The 15,724-nt window shown below is 38.0% G+C and overlaps 1 protein-coding gene across 1 annotated transcript in view; it reads left to right on the top strand.

Annotated features, from left to right (window-relative positions):
- Positions 1–15,724, top strand: part of CDH9 (cadherin 9) — a 145,265-nt gene that overhangs the window by 84,086 nt on the left and 45,455 nt on the right. The window contains exons 4-5 of the mRNA XM_088130755.1: positions 10,156–10,275; positions 11,745–11,912. Of these exons, the coding sequence (XP_087986881.1) occupies positions 10,156–10,275; positions 11,745–11,912 (288 nt within the window). The remainder of the gene's footprint in view (positions 1–10,155; positions 10,276–11,744; positions 11,913–15,724) is intronic.

Genomic DNA, 15,724 nt, shown 5'->3' with positions numbered 1-15,724 from the left:
CAATTATGAAGTCATTCTCTCAGCTTAACCCACTTCACATGGTAGTGGTAATGAGAATAAGATGGGGTTGACTCCTCACTTGCTATCTTGTACTTAAAAAAAAAAATTGTTTGTTTTCAAAAACTCAAAGCAGTGTACATAGTGTTTCCTCCTCCATGTTTTTCCCAACAATAATCCTGTGAGGTAGGTTGAGCTGCAAGAGAAAAGGAGTCCAAGGTCTTCCCCTGAACTTCAGTGGCTGAGAAGGACCAGAACCTGGGTTGTCCCAGTGCCAGTCTAGCCCCTTAATGGCCATTGTACATCACAGAGAACAGGAAGCATTTATATGAAGGAAAATACTGTAGCTAATATATAGTCTAACTTTGCAAGTATTGAAGAATATCACAGTATGTGTTGGTTTATTGAAGCATTTCTCGTACATATAAATCCTGAAGCAAAGCCTTTCCAACCAGTTTTTTGGCTAATTTTGGCTCACAAATCAATGAAGAAAGGTATCATATTTCCAGATAGGAAGGCAAGGGGGGAATCTTGTCATTGCAGAAATGTCTGCAAACATCACTGCTGAGAAGCAATGGACACCTTTGAAGATTTGTCAGAGGAGAAGTCCTCAGCTCCTCTCCATTCTCTTGTCTGGCTGCTGCAAATTTTGGTGTTTGTCCACAGAAGCCAGTTTCAGCCATCAGAATTCACTTATGCCTCATTCTAGCCCCCTTCTACCATAAGAGAGGACAGAACTGGGAGGCCTTTTTACTGAATATTTAATAGCGATCACTGATATTCTTCAATGGTTTAGAAAGAATTTGATTTTTCCCCCTTTTTCTTCCAAATGACATCTTTTTCTGGAACTTTCACTGGAACCCAGAGAACTGGAATTTGTACAGTATTTTAAAATGCTATCTCTGGTGTCTTCTTCCCATAGGCAACATAGAGAGGTGATTTAACAGAGTTATGTCCTAGAAAATCTGGGCTGTCGCTCACTCCCTGATAAGCAGGAATAATCAAGACAGATGAGATTTGTGACTCAGAGAAAACTTGTCATTTTATAGCAATGGCCAACTGTGCACTACTATTTCTGACCATATTAAAATTTCAGAATGACATCCAGATGTCCATTCCTGTCAACGTCCTATATATAGCAATGGTATTTCTTCTATATATTTTTTGGATAGGTTTAATTTTATTTCAAGACACTTGAGATCATCCACACACTTCAGGTCATGGTTTTTGTCAGAAAAGCACACTTTAATCTACTTTATTGAGGAATTACAGAGGAATATTGCTTGTGTTCCAAAGGACAGTTTTATTCATACTCAGCAATATTTGGTTGAAGATTGTTGGCATTAATCAGATAGTTCAATAAGCCAAAACAGAAATACCAACAAATATAAGACTTTTAAAATTGTGCAGGAAAGACAATTTAGAAACACTATATTGAATTTAAAAATAACTCCCCCCCCCCCACACTCCCGGCCAGGGTTGAACAGTGAAAAGTCTAGTCCTGCAATCATATATGTCAGGTAGACTTGCTGTTAGTGCTCAAGATACAATCAAAAGTACACTTTCTCCATAGACCTATTTTTGCATTCTGAAAATACTATCCTTGGTTATTACCTTCAGATACTAGGTCAAAGCTGTACCAAATTAAACATTACCTTAAGTAGCTCGGCATTCTCTATAATGACTGGCAGCAGTTCTCCAGGATCTTTCTTGATCTAACTGGAGATGGTTGCACTTGAATCTGGGACTTTGTATATGCAGAGTATAGTTTTCTTCTACTGAGCTCCAGCCTAACATCACTGTCAAGGTATATTATACACTTTCCCTCTCCCTCTCCCAGCATGTGATTGTGAAGATGTGGTTACTGGGAGTCAATACTTGACTTGATGACACTTAATCAATTAAAGAATAGGATACTTTACCTAAACATTAGGACAGGGAAAATAAGAGCAGCTAAACCTTGCTGAAAGGTGAATTTACCATTCTAGCATAGAATCTTAGAATATAAGTGTTGGATGGGACCATCTGCCCAGTGCAGGAATCCACTATTACAGCATTGCCAACAGATGGGCATCTCCAGCTAACAAGAGCCCACTGTCTCTCATGGCAATCTGTTCCATTGTTGAGCAGCTCTGCCACTAGAAATTTCATTCAGATATCCAGCCAAAATCTATCCTTTGTCATTTTAACCCATCGTTTCTTGTCCTATCTTCTGGAACAACTCTGAACAATACTACACTGTCCTCCGCAAGACAGGCCTTCAGATATTTGAAGACAGCTATCATGTCTTTCTTTCTCCATGCTGAATACATTATTTATTCATTACTTATTTATTTTATTTGATTTGGACACCAATGCCAATCAACTCTGGGCAGTGCACAGCATAAAACTAAACAGCAATATACAATCCAGATAAAATAAACACTGAATAAGATGCTTCCAACTCTTCCTCATAAATTTTATTCTTCCAGACTCCTTATTACCTTGATTGAGCTCTTCTGGACATGCTGTAATTTGTCAATGTCTTTCCTAAAATGTGTGCCCAGAATAGGACTTGATAGGGATGGTCCAGCCAATGCAGAATAGAGAGGAACAATGATTTCTCTTGACCTTGACACTCTCTTTCTACTGATGCATCTTAGAACTGTATTTGCTTATTTTGCAGCTGTATTGTACTGCTGACTCATTTTCAGTTGAGATCCACTAAACACCAAGATCCTTTCCACATATGCTGCTGCCTAATATGGTCTCCCCAATGCTATAGTCAATGCCTTTGATTTTTCCTACCCAAATATAGGACTTCATATTTGTCCCTATTAACATTCATCCTGTTGGCTTCTGCCCATTATCTGCTTTACATTCCCAAACTAATGTGCAGATCAAGATGTAACTTGTTATATTAATTGCCAGCTTTATTGCAAAGTATGGAAAATTACGCAGATTTTATTAGACACTACAGTTCAGAGTCCGTTCTCTACATATGACAAATCCAAATTTGGTATACATGTATGTATGGACTAAATTTCTCATCCAGCTGTATGTGTGACAACCTTTCTGAGAAACCCATATCACTAGATCTACAAATGGCCATTCAACTATAAATGGAAAATATGATTCCATAGCAGATCTACATGCCAAACAGAAAACAATGGCATGCATTTTGTCTTTGCCAATAAATGTAATAATAAGAACAGCAACACCATCACCAACAACAGTCTAATGCCAACACTGCCTCTTACAGTCATAGCTCTCCACTAAATATTAAGAATATTTAATATTTAATATTCTCATATTCTGAAAGTCAACTCTGGGGTTTGCTCAGTGGCAGAGATATCTTAGGTTCAGAATATACATTCCTAAGATACATAGTAAGAATAAGACTGACATATTCTGTGCATCAGACTTTAGAACTGACAACTCTTTTTACCTTCACCAACCAGGGCCATGAAATATCAAACTACAGCTGCAATCAGAGGTTTCGTCAATGACTTGCACGTTAAATTAATAAAACTTTTCTTTTCATTTGGAAATAATGCCTTAATCTGATTGTTGTCATGACTATTTGCAACTACCATAGAAATGCTTTATCAACAGAAGGGCAGGAGTCTCCTCTGCTGACTAAATCAAATGCACTTCACAATAAGTACATTGTGGAATAATAATAGTAGCTTGTTTTACTCATATCAACATGTCAGTACCAATTTAAAAAAATTAAACTCCGGTACACAGAATAGACAAAGCACTGGAAGACTGCAAACACTGTGTGTGTTTGTGTCTGTACACGTGTGGGGGTAATGTGTTGCTCACTGTACAAACTCAAAATAAGCAATAGTCATTATGGATTCTTTGTGGGTAAAATTGTCAAAAGAAAGGAGCAAATCAGAAATGCCATTACTTCTTTAAAATCAACAGGTTGACCATGGAGAGATAGAAGGAAGATGGCTATGTTAAAGCTCAAATTGGATGTGCTCTCATTTGGGTCACAGTGTACTCAATATGTTTGGGCCTCCATATTCCAACCACTAGATTATTGTACCAAAATGGTATTTAAATAAATGACTGCAACTGTTAATTAATTGGAACATCATTTCTATACGTAAAAGAGCATTCCCTTTGGGGAAAAAATAACTGGAAGGACACAGTGGAGGTTAATAGCATTATGAATTGTGTTGAAGGAAAGAAATGTTTCTTTCTCTCATAATATCTTCTGGAAGTTGCAGTTATTCTTCATTGACAACATGTAGAAAAGACCTTGCACTCCATCTTGAAATGACCTCACCGAGATGAGAAAATTAGAGTAGTCCACCTCATTGTCTGCCTAGGGAGCTTTCCATCCAAAGGAATTGTCTTTAATCTCCTCAGGGAGAGATGAAATCTGCTCACAGAAAAGTAAGAAGAAATTTACAGCATAGTTGTGAGGGGACAGCAGTGTATATCTCCATAAACCAAAACCTCTCACTTTCTGTAACACAGGTATTTATTTCATAAAGTTTTTTTAAATGTTTTTTAAGTGTTAGACAAATTTTCATGACAATAGCTTCATATGTTAGCTGACAGGATAAGTGGCACTGATAGAAATAAATGACAACACTGTTGTAAATCTCATTATTAATACAAGGCCAGAGCAGGGCTTGAAGATTTTTTGAGCCCAAACTCTGTCATGCAATTCAGACCATAGCACAGACCAGTCTACTTAAATTGTCTTTTTTAATTCCCTCTAAGTCCAACTCCAGTACAAAATCATGTTAAGTATGTTGTATTTTAATATCTTAAAAATATAAGAAAACAAACCAAAATAAAGGTATTGTCAGAACCTGCATCAACCAACAATTGTTAATTTACAAAACATGGTAGCCAATGGGAGTTTGCTCGATTTGCTTCTGCCAATTGTGACTGGGGAGGGGGGCTAGTAGTTAAGGGTTGTAATAGGAATAGTCACGGGAGATGGTGAGCAGCTTAACCTTATATGGGCAATGAGGCCCGGTCAAATTGCAGGCAAGGCCAGTGGGGGCCTGCTGGCCAGGAAGGAGCTATGTATCCCTGGGAGGAAGGGAAGAGGTCACCACCAGGTGAAGAGGAATTGAGGCGCCATGGCAACAAGGGGAGGGGGGGGATAAATAGAGGGAAATTTTTCTAGGCTTTAGTTTTAGCAATGTTTTGTTCAAAGCTACATGTACCACAAAATAAAGAAGCATTTTCTGAACCAGGCCTGGTTGCATGAGAATTCTTCGGGATTGAAGGATGGACATTGTGGACTTGACAGGTATATGAAATACCTGGTGTTATATTTTGTCTTTTGGAAAGCATGCTAAATGGTGAATCTTGGGGAACAGCTATCATCATAGATCCTATAAATCTGAGTTTATCAGTTTAAGTAAATGACAAATGATTTTAAATGATAAACCTATAATTTGAGTTTATCATTATCATCATCCTAAGCTATCAGTGGGAAAGGAATATGTCATATGAAATTTAGGCTTGATGTTTGTTGACATTAGATTAAATCACAGGCTCAGATACAAAAGTGGCTGGAATGAAGATACAGCTTTAGGCCAACTAGCATCAGAATTAAAACAGGAATGATCATGGTATGGTTGGTGGTGATACAAATAAGATGCAAAGAGTGAGAGCCAGAGCCAGATTAAAAACAAAACAAAACAAAACAAGAGATATTATGGCAGAAACAGAGGACTGAGACTAGAATCCAAGACAAGTTTAAAGTAGAGGATTGCAATCCGGGTTACCACTTCTGTGGCTTAGTATTAGCCCCTTATATCTGGGTTGAACTACAGATAGGTGCATGGAACAGGTGGGAAGAGCTTGCATGATGTAGCAGGATGGAGAGTCCCCAAAACATTGTACAACCTACCATGCCAATTGACAGATGTGGGGGCAGGACTGTGCAGTGCAGTGGGAGAGAGTATACTTTGTATCTGGCCTTAGGGCTGTAATAAACGTGTGTGTGTGTGAATATGGAATTAATATTCTTCTGAAGGATGCTAAACCTATTTTACATAGCCCAGCTAATAGCTGATCAGCAGTGGTATTGCATGATGAAGTGGGAGTCTCCTTCCCATTGCGTTACACAGACTTTCCACCCACTCAGTATCAGTTGTTAATCAGATGATCCTTCTGTAAAAGTCAGGACTCTACGCCAAATCAGCAGCACACAGACCTGGTGGGTACAGGGGAAAAAAACAAAAGAAAAAACAAAACTGGACATTGCCCAGGAACCAGACTGGAGGATAGAGTGGTACTTGCCTAAAGGGGCTATTAGAAACGATGGCCATCCTATTCCCTAGAGGTCACATGACTGCACCAACACATCCAGTGCTTTGATGTAGATGTGAAATAGGATAGGAGAGATTCAAGCTTTGCAGGGTCTAGGATCAGAACTGCCACACACACATACCAATACTGGAACCAGTCTTGGAGGAAAGAGGAGAACCACTGAAGAAAACTGAGTTCCAGAAGTTCCCATTTTTCCATTGGCTTAAAAAGACCTATATACTGTACATTATACTCTACAGCAATAAATTTATGCACACAGTCTTGTGAAATTCACTTTTACAACCGGGTTAAGATGAAGGTAGAAGCTAGTTTATATATGTAACAGAATGATGTATTATAATTAGCTGCAGTACTCCGATAGAAGATCACATTTCTGAATTATTTCCTAAATTAGCAGTTATTTGCTAATATCTCACAGGTAATCTGATAGTATTCTAGTTTTCCACACCAATTTTATTTAAGAAAAGAACAGTCAGAATCAGACTCTATAGCCTGCAGCATTAAGCAACTTTAAACAATTGCTAGAGGAGAAAAGTGGCTTAAAATTGAATAAATAAATAAAAATAAAGTGATACAGTACTTTCTTCTAGAGAAACAATCTGATTCTACTGAATGTTATTTACTTGGCTAACATCTTTTTTAAAGTGACAAGTGGAACTGAGAATGGATGAATCTGTTTTAGTTTCTCTCCATCCTTTCTCATTCTTTCCATCCAGATTGTGAAAAAATTGCAGATGTTGACAACCCAGAAATAAATCAAATGGAATCTGTACCCATTTGTAAATGGACTATCCCTTTTGCTGCATTCTAATTGTTCACAATTCCAGTTCTGAGACTGTATGTCTTTGCTCTTCAGTAAGACATGGAGAATAGATCTGTCACTGGCTGTTAGCCATGACTCCTAAATGGAACTTCAGCGTTCAGTATATAAAAATTCACACTACAGCACCCCACTTCTAACCAGTGGAGTGGAGCAACCACAAAGGTTGGCTTTTCAAAAGTACTTTCTGTTGAAGCAAAGTAACTGACTGAAGCAGATTGGTTAGGCCTCAGTACTTGGTGGAGGCAGAAACATCTGTGAGATGCCTCCGTGTGTAGGGGAACCACAAGCTAAGCATCTCAACACAATTCAAAATATCTATGCTGTGAGTCATAGAAATCTAATGCATATTGTTGACGTATGCCTTCGAGTCATTGTTGACTCCTGGTAACTGCCTGAACTAGTCCCTACAGTTTTCTTGGCAAGATTTTGGAAGTGGTTTGCCATTGCCTCATTCCTAGGACTGAGAAAGAATGACTGGCCCAAGGTCACCCAGCTGGTTTGGTGCCTAAGATGGGACTAGAACTCATAGTCTCTCAGTTTCTAGCCTGGTGTCTTAATCAGCTCACCAATCTGACTCATATAATAGATTAGTAGTGCTTGAACTAAAAGTAATGTCAATGGGGCAGCCTGCTACTGAGTGGGCATCTGGGATATTCCTTGACACAGTGATTTCTTATTATTGTGTGTGGATACAACCCACCATGCACTGCTCAATAATGTTAGGCTTGCATGCACATGATTGTTATTTAATAGGTGCTGTATTATAGGATAGCTTGCATATGTGACTGGTCTATTACAAATCTAATATTACTGAGACTCCCATATCACTTCGAATAAATTGTGTTTCAGGCAGCCTACTCATACTTAAAAGTGTCAGTCACCAAGTGTGTAATAAATGTTTGTAGAAAAATTAAGAGGGTTAGATGAGCCCAAGTGATAAATCATCACTAAGCCTCACTCCAGGTTTCAAGAAATCTTTGACAAAATGTTTCTATATTTGTTTATACTTCACAACCTTTATCTGTTTATTATTTACAGCTTTCCCAACATATGTTTGTTTGTGTGTGTGTGTGTGTGTAGTATCTTCTAATATATATGTTTTTAACGTAAGTTGGTCCTGTTGATAATAATTTCCCCAACGTCCTTGTTGTTTTGTCTAACTTTCTCTGATGCTTTCAATTTTAATGTCCCAGATGCAATCTCTTTCTGTCCTTTAATGTTTGTTCAACCATAAACATTCACATTTAGATGCAAGATGCAGTCAGAATATTCTTTTTAAAGCAAGAAAACCTGAAGTGGTTGTCCTTTGGCTTAAAAGAATGGGTAACCTATAGTGTTATATACACTTCTGTGTACTGTCAATTCCAGAATCATCATTTTACTCTCTAATTACTCAAGCCATAGTACCACCAGTAAGAATGACAACACTTTAAACAAATTTGAGTGTTTACTAAATATTGTATGATGCTGGGATTTGTCCTTTTGTAGCTACACTCACAGAAATGTCAGGTTTGGAAAGTATCTGAACTTCACCTTGTTCATTTTTCTACACTGAAATATTATTAATGTTCTCATAAGAAAATAACAGTAGTTCATACTGGGCAAATACATTCAGGGGTCCAATGTTGTCGTTCCCCAGGCCATTTTAGACAAGTTTAATTGCATATCTCAACTCACTTTGGATCCTCCATTTTAGGTCAGTGGTTTTGCTCTTTTCTGAAGCTAAAACTCAATTATGCCATTCTCTCTCAAGGGAGTTTAAAGTAGCTCCATCCATAATGATATTTAGGCAAGCAGCAAAAAGCATTTCTTTGCTTCACTTGGCTTTGAATGACTTTTAATATAAGATTGGTTTAATTCCTGTTGTTTTTATTAGTTACTTCTATTAATGCTTAATTGGCTTTTATATGGGTCTTGTAGTATACAAAATAATTTCCACTTGTACCCTCTCTTTTCATCTCTAGGGTGCTAATGGTGGCTGATAGACAAAAAGAAAAACAAAATAATAAAAATTGGTTAAAGCCTTAAATATACATACATAACAACTAACATATTGTTCAATTAATTCAGAAGACCTGGCAGTTGATGACAATATTTCCTCGAAGTAGAGAGAGTCATGGCTAAGCACATATTCCAACAGAGCTAAGAATGATGTACATGGGACTGTATAATTAGCAGCATACTTAAGAATGATTTGTCTGCTAAGTTGAGTGCCTGAAAACACCCTTGCTATGCACCCTCACTGTACACCCTTGGCCATTTCTCCTGCAATCTCAGCATTTTCTTCCGGATGGTTGTAGAGATCACACAACCTATCTACAACCTTTAAACTAGCTTGCAGCCCTCAGCTGTGGGGGAAAATGTTGTCCAGTGTTGAAATAAAGATCTACTGCCAATCCACTTCATATGAAATTGGGAGAATTGTTCCATCTTATACCTTTTACTTTAGATAACAAAGTTTCTTCATCTGTAAACAGCTAGGTATGGAACTTTCTTAAGGCCATGCAGTGATTTGGAAATATATTTCCAAACAGATATGTAAACGAACTCACTTTTTAAAAACAATGCCATAGCTAATGTCCATTGCCCATGTTGTGATCATGATTTCCATACATGGTTAAATATCATGTACCTAAGTAGTTTCAAAGAGATTGTTGCAAACATATGGCAACATGATCTATGTCTTATATTAGTCACATTTCTTAAAAATAGATTATTAAAGCAACCACTTTATTTTGAAGGAAAACAACAGCAATTAGACCTTAGTCTTCAGTCCAGAACATGGTCTTGATCCAGACAGAGGCTCTATATTAACTCCTTCCCAAATTGCTATTTGTCTTATAACATACCTTAATTGTTATGGGGCCCTGAATTGGATCTAGAACTTATTCTGAATCAAAACCAAACAGCTGATTTATATGTATGGGATCCATTTATTTATTTTTCTTAAAGTGTCAATAATGTCATTCCTACCTTGGTTTTCTATCAATACAGATTCATTTCATTTCATATTGTGGATTTTTGTTCTTGTTGTTGCTATTCAGGCACTTCTGTCATCCAAGTGACAGCCACAGATGCTGACGACGCTAACTATGGCAACAGTGCCAAAATTGTATATAGCATCCTCCAGGGTCAGCCATATTTCTCAGTGGATCCAGAAACAGGTTAGAATATCCATTGGCTTGCTTTGTTCTGGTTATGTGAGCTTTGCATTGTTTCAGTGATGTATAGGAACTGACAGCTTTAATTAGTTTTTCAAAGTTTTGTACCTTCTTTTGTTTTAAATGATTTATTCAAATACTGTTATACATGCTTGTCCAGCTGGAATGTTCACTGTTAATTTCAAGATATGGGTTGGAATATTGTTGAACCAGAAATCAATAGTGTCTCTTCTTAGCTTGGAGGTGGGAGGTGAGCAAACGGAACATTTTCTCATGGTGTTTCTTCTGGAACGATAGTTCGTCAACTTGGAGATTTCACCAAATGCCAGCCTTGTTAGCCTGTTTAACTGGCTGTGGAAATCATCTCTGAGATAAGCCAAGTAGTAAGACTGAAAACCTGCCATGAGCTACAGGAGGGCAGCCGATTCATCAACCTGGTCCTCTGGCTTCATCTGCAAATTGTTTACATGAGCATGGTGAATGTGAAGCCACAGCTGCTGGGTGGATTAAATTGCATGAGTTGCATGAGATTTTGGAACAGCTAATGTGCCACAAGAGGCCAAGTAAACAAAACAAAACAATCCCTCATCCTCGCACATCCCAGTTCTGAGCCAGTTCAGTTGAAATTGTGAAGCTGCTATACATATAATGATGTCTGAAAAAAAGTAAGAGAAGTTTCAGTAACAGCAAAGATGATCACCTTGGCTTTTACCTCATGACTTTGCACGTTGCTCGGTCAGCATAAAAATAATGAAAAAGAGAATGGAGAGAATAGTACAACTAGGGGGCTAAACATAGTGTCCCTTTCCTTATCCTCTCAGGTCCCATGTTTCATTTTCACCCTGAGTGTTATCGATGATTTAGGAAGGAATTGTTCACACATGCAACAGAAGGACAACAGTGCAAGGATGAGATGATAGTTTGAATTGTGCCATTCCAGCCTGCAAATGGTTATTGCCACATTTTATTTATCTTCCCTTTCCTCTGTATAATATATAGTACATTAGAAGGATTCTTCTCTCTCGTGTGGTAGTTTAATGTTTACGTGCAGGAGTAATTTAGAAAGTGCTTCCTCACATTGAAATGATACAGTCTGTTCATGTCTCAGAGAGAGAGAGAGAGAGAGAGAGAGAGAGAGAGAGAGAGAGAGAGAGAGAGAGAGAGAGTGTACTTTCATTATAACAGATCTAGCCATTTTAGTCTGTTTTCTATTTTGCTAGAAAGAAAATTACATTGATTTTAATGCCAGTCTAAAAATACTGAGTAATAGGACTCCCTGCTTTTTTTCCCCTCACTGTGACATTAAACTGGACTGAAAGTTTTATTTCACTACATGCACCTTCAATTATGTTTATTTGCTGTGGATTAACTGGTACAGCATATCTGACAAAAATCCATTTTAATACTCTTTTTCACTTCTCCCTCTGCCCCTCTTCAATCTTATTTTTTTTTTTTCTATTCTTTTCCACAAGGTATAATCAAGACTGCTTTGCCAGATATGAGCAGAGAAAATCGAGAGCAGTACCAAGTGGTCATCCAAGCCAAGGATATGGGGGGCCAAATGGGCGGATTATCAGGAACCACCATGGTGAACATCACCCTGACTGATGTCAATGACAATCCACCTCGATTTCCTCAGAGTATGAAATATTTAATAATTCTGATATGTTCAAAAAGCCTCTAAGCTCATTCACCATCTGTGACAGAAATACACATGAATTGACATTGCAACTATTTAAGGTCATACCAGAATCTATAGCTATATATTTCTAGAAAATTCTTGCCTTGAATTAAAGCTTTCCAGTTGTGGTATTAACTTAGTCATAGGAGGCTAACTGGCTCGAAATGCTAACAATATAGTAATTTTTTCTATTTGTAAAATGTTCTAGTTGTCAGGGTAGTCAGTGCTACAAAATAGGGATGGAGATGGGTTCTAAGCTCCATTTGGTTATTCCTGACTTGAGCCTTCCTCTCTTGGTGACAGGTCTATATCTGAAATGGAAGGGGAGACATTCCTATTTTCTCAGGTATCACAAGGTCTTTATACAGCCTGGACTGATGTTTTAAATGTCTGCCCATCCATTTTGTACCTCAAGGGACCCAATTAACTAGGCAGATTCATGAATTACATGGGCTCAGAATGGATGCTTAGAAGTGATGATGTCACAAAACTCTTCTCCACTTTCCAGAAAAAATCAGGAATATCAATGTATCTGAAACCACCACCAATAAAAGCTAGAAAATTCATTCCGTGTGGTCAGGGAACAACAGCACAACCAACCTTGTCAAGAATTATCATTTTTCTAGTCTTATCATCCACTCTCATCACATGCTCAACATATACAATTTCATGTGCTAAATACTCAGAACTAAATGCAGGCATTCAGCTAATTACATAACTTGCCGGAAAACAGTGGAATCATGAAAAAGAGTGACAACAGTGTGTTGCCCTTTGGGTCTTTGCTGCATCAAATAAGCTAGTGAGAATAATTATGAATGATAGAACCTATCACCTATATTCCACCCAGGTTTCAGTAATAATAGACTATTTCCACTTTTCCTGTTAATAGTTTTTTTGAAGAGCTCTGGGACATGAAGCAGCAAAGGAAATGCCTAGAACACCACTAGTGAAAGACAAAAGCAAGTATGACTGAACATGGGTAATTGCTCAGTTTCAAGCCTATATTGTGGCAGTAAGAGAAGCAAAAAGGCAATACTTACTGCATCCTTGGATTGCCAACCAGAAGCCCTTTATAAGATGTCCCATAATCTTTTGAGGAAGGATGGGCTGGCAGAATATTTATTGGGTCACTATATTTGCAGGGCTTCTGGAGGATAAAATCACTGAGATTCACCTGGAGTTAGATGACAGCTGAACAAATCCAGTAGGGGTGACCAAGGCTATATCTTGCAAGATTATCTGGGATGAGTTTGAGGAAGTAGATAGGATCATCCGTGACATCAGGTCCACCACCTGTGAATTAGATCCCTTCTAGTCCTGGTTGGGGAAAGCTTCCAAAAAGCTGGCAGAAGGAAGAGAGAGATGCTATCAGCCTTGAAAGAGGCAGTGGGGTTCCCTCTCCTCAGAAAACCACCACTCAACCCAGTTTAGAGAAATAGCCAATCTCCTACCTCACTTTTCTGGAGATGGTTGTTAAGAAGGTGATGGTTTTGCAGCTGAGGAGGACCCTAGATGAAATGGATTATCTGGATCCTTTTCAGTCAGAATTCAACCTTGGGTATAGTACCAAGGTTCCACTGATCACTCTTCAGTGCAGTGGGGTATAATCCTCCAATCCTATTCTCAGCTGCCTTTGATACAGTCAATCATGACATATTTCTGGGCCACCACCAGAAACTGGGAATGGGGGGTGCTGTATTGCAGTAGTTTTCCTCTTTCCTTTGAAGACATTTCCAGTTGTTGGGGAAGGTCAAGAACTCAGGTCAACTTTATACTCTCATCCTTCCTATTAACATCTACATGAAATCACTGGGGAAGGTCCTCTGACAGCACAGGCTGTTATCTTCACTATGCTGGTGATACTTATCTGTATATCTCGACCCAAGACCAAACAGAAGATGTGGATGATTTGCTTTCCCAGTGCCTGGAGGGTTTTGAAGGATAGGGGAGAACAGATCAAGCTCAACCCCCAAAAGACACAGTGGTTCTGAGTTTGGATGTCTGGAATTAATAATATAAGGGCACTGGGAAATGTTTTTGTCTCTCAACTTTTATTGTTATAATGCTGAAGCTAAATATGTTTGGCCTATACAGTTCCTTATGAAAGGTCACCATGGGAAGGGTAGGACTTCTTCACCCAACGTAACCTATTTTCTGGACAACTGATCAAGTGCTATGAATACCTACATTGGTTCGTTATTGTTTTCCACCTCATTTTCCTCCTTTTTAAAAAAAAAAAAAAAAAGCAGAAGTGTTGGTTCCCTATATGTTTACGGACCAGTGGGTCTCACAGAGAAAACAGTGTTGGAAGAGTCAACACTTCTTTTTTTTTGTAGTTATTTTTGCAGTCATGGTTTGCATGATAATTACGTGCACATCTTCCCCAGTTCTAGGACACCATAGTCTTGCAAAGGATTATAAGAGGAGAGTACATTGCTTCATGTACAGACTGCTGTACTCACAAACAATTTCAAAATCATTGCAGTTGAGCTGTAAGCCAGGCTGCATAGCAATGTAATTCCAGAATGCCACATACCCACAGAACATGCTGCTGTCCACCAATTCTAGTCTGGGTTCATTTTTTATCACACTTGTGTAATTTGTGTATCGATTTTCATTCATCACTTGGGTAAGAGCTCTACTTAAGATGCAGGGGTGTGATAGAGTAATCAATCAAACAAGCTGCTGAACTCAGAGTAAGGTGATATGCTTTAAAAATGTATGTCACTTCATGACAATATCATAATGAGAATGAAAGCATCACAGTGGAAGAAGTTCTTTGATAATGATATTATTTATCAGATCTCATTATTTCCTATAAAACTTATGTGGATAAAAAACATGTAAGAGCTTATAGTAAACCTTTCAAATGTGTTATTTTAATTACCATCTGTTTTTATGTATTTGCAATACATCAACAAATAAATAACAAAGAGTTTACTATAACAATAGCATAATATTAAGAAATATTGGATTCCATCACCTAGGGCTACCATATCAGGGCTGCAAAAAGCCCAGATGACTACTAGTTGGGAGATAAGAGAAACAAACAAACAAACAAATAAAAATACTGCCATCCTGTGGCTATCTGGAGGTTTGCACTCCAGAAAAAAAAATGGCCTTAACTAAGCTTTCATGCATTAAATGGTATCGTGTATTTGTGAGGACAACCTAGGCCAATAATTTCCATATCTAGCATCTCATCATCAAAAACAATTCTGGGACCTGTGAAGATAGAAACAATGTTCTGTTTTTCTTGAAGAAGGACATATAGATGCATAAAGGGATTGTATTATTATATTGTCTCAACAGTAGTATGAATACTGAGAACTACCAATTTAGGCATACATACAATCTTTATTTTTAAAGCCTGACCCTGTACTAGATATTGAAAGTCAGCTTTAAGAAGAGTTGCTTGAACTTAGAGAATGGATATTTTGCCTATCCAGTTTTTCAGTTCCAATTCATTGTTTCCCACTTTAACAGAATCTAGACTTAACTTCACACTGTCATGAATCAGAACCCCTACATCAAGGGCGAGATATCTATGGTTTCAGGTGTATGTACTTGAACAGTGCTGCCAAATTTCAGTTTCTGCCTATTTTAAAATATGAAATTCATGGCCACTGTCACTTAATTTGTATTATTGCACAGCCTGTGTATATTTCACTCCCTGTTATTAAATACCACCCCCAATTACCACCAGTGCCCTAGATGAAAAAATAATGTCTTGTGGGAACAATTTGGAGAATAAAAATGGTGATAGGTGAG

This window comes from Python bivittatus, unplaced genomic scaffold (assembly GCF_059951505.1).
Source record: "Python bivittatus isolate LINGU-HERP-01145 unplaced genomic scaffold, Pbiv_v1 ctg000840_np1212, whole genome shotgun sequence".
In the NCBI taxonomy this organism is placed as follows: Eukaryota; Metazoa; Chordata; class Lepidosauria; order Squamata; family Pythonidae; genus Python; species Python bivittatus.
Note: the sequence above shows the minus strand (reverse complement) of the source record. Positions and strands in the feature narration are given on the sequence as shown.